At 52.5% G+C, this 1,921-nt stretch overlaps 1 protein-coding gene across 1 annotated transcript; it reads left to right on the top strand.

The window, feature by feature from the left end:
* Positions 1 to 478: 478 nt before the first annotated feature.
* Positions 479 to 1,459, top strand: PPTG_20430 (hypothetical protein; the record flags this gene model as incomplete). The annotated part of the gene is made up of 2 exons (XM_008919233.1): positions 479 to 849; positions 964 to 1,459. The coding sequence occupies 2 exons, from the start codon at positions 479 to 481 to the stop codon at positions 1,457 to 1,459; spliced, it is 867 nt and encodes a 288-aa protein (XP_008917481.1).
* Positions 1,460 to 1,921: the final 462 nt, after the last annotated feature.

Raw genomic sequence — 1,921 nt, 5'->3', positions numbered from 1 at the left:
ACCACGACAGCTTCTTTGTCAAAGCAGCACTGACCGGAAAAGCAGCCACTCTCATCGGTGGGAGCACACTTGCAAGTATTCTTGTACAACTGGAGCACGCCATCAAAGGAAAAAAGTTCGAGCCACTTGACCTGCTCGTCATCGACGAGGTGTCTATGATGAGCAAGGCGGAATGGGTCAAACTCGACAAGCTACTGCGTCGATACATGCAGGTCGACAAACGTCCCGTTTGGAGGTATTTACGTCGTGCTAGTGGGGGATTTTCTGCAGATGCCACCCGTAAGGTCAGACCCAATCTACCTAGACCCCATCGGCAAGGCAACGCCCGGCACAGTCGACGCCGGTGGATTCGAGCTCTGGCGCAGGTTCACGGTGGTAGTAATCCTTGACGAGTGTGTGCGCTTCCGTGACGACCCCTGAATGGGGAGAGGGCTGCCGAAACGCGCGTCTGGGACGCTGTACTCCACCGTTCTTCGATATGATTAACGCGCGTGTTATGCAAGCCACGCTCGATGGTGGTAATGCTCAGCATTTTCAGGATCAAGCTGTTGCCTCAGTAGTTTTCGTCACACCGGAGAATTCGACGCGGTTGGCGATCAACAATGCGTTCATGAAAGAAACTGCAGCCAAGCTACCGAACAACGTATACCCGATCCGCGTCATCGCAAATTTCAAGGGTGCCCTCAACGGCCTCAGCAGGAGCGACCTCTGCTACGTTCTCAGCATCCCAGACAACAGGTTTGGCCGGATGGCTACATTCCTAGATCTAGTTCAAGGAATGCCCATACAAGTGACACAGAATGTTGCCACCGCCAAGGGTGTAGCGAACGACACGCTAGGAATACTCGAGTACGTCCACTTCCCCACGAGCACCCACTATCGACTTGTTCGCGACGGCGCCACTTCCACAATTATCCAACTGCCAAGCTAGCCTCCAGACTACGCACTCATTCGCGTGCAAAGGCCACACGCTGCTTCGATTCGCCCTGGGCTTGTCCCCGAATTATTCCCCGTGTTTTTCACAACGGAAGCATATAAGAAAGCAAATATCAAGCTCGCACCGGCTCCAGATGGGCAGCCGTGCTACGTCAAAGTGCGCCCGCAGCAGTTCCCCTTTGTATGCGCGGTTGGCTCGATCGTATATAAAGTCCAAGGAGAAACACTGCAATCCATGATTGTCATCGACTGGAAATCAACGCAGCCACTCGCCAACACACCACAACAAACATATTTGCTTGTTTCGCCGGTTACAACTCGCAACGGACTGACCGCACTAGCACCACTAACACCGAAGCTCGTGGAGTGGTCGAAGCCGTCGGATCATGCGCTCCACGAAGAAGAACGCCTCAACGATCTCAGCAACGCCACGTTGGAGGAATTCCACCTGCCAGTGACCACCGTCGTGACGGACCAATACCGCGATGGAAACAATCCGCAATCTCGAGATGAAGCACCATAATCAGTAGGTAGCGATCGCCTTTGTTTGGACACAACTGTAAGCGAATGTAACCACATAGTATACAATGAATCCATCTATAATACCGTACCTCGGTCTCACATGTACATCTCCGCTACTGCGAGGTATAGACCAAGCTCTCGCTAGGTAGCGTGAAGCTTCTCCCTCCCATACAATGCGTATTCCCCGGCATCCACCTGCACAACCGCCACTGTATACCACAAAGTCTGGTTTGAAAGACACGATCAGCACGTTATCCTGCAGACACCACTTCTCACACACTTATACGCTCACTCACCATAATATAAGAACATCACCAAGCTACGGCGCTGGTCACCTGTCCGCCCACGCGCCCGCAGAATCCCAGTTCCAATCGGCTCGATCCGGTGCCTGTTGACTTATCACTCTACATCTTGGATTGAGTATGTAATCGTGGTTGCAATCAAACAATCGAACGAAGTTGAC

This window comes from Phytophthora parasitica (genome assembly GCF_000247585.1).
Source record: "Phytophthora parasitica INRA-310 unplaced genomic scaffold supercont2.599, whole genome shotgun sequence".
In the NCBI taxonomy this organism is placed as follows: Eukaryota; Oomycota; class Peronosporomycetes; order Peronosporales; family Peronosporaceae; genus Phytophthora; species Phytophthora nicotianae.
This window is presented reverse-complemented; position numbering and strand designations above follow the sequence as displayed.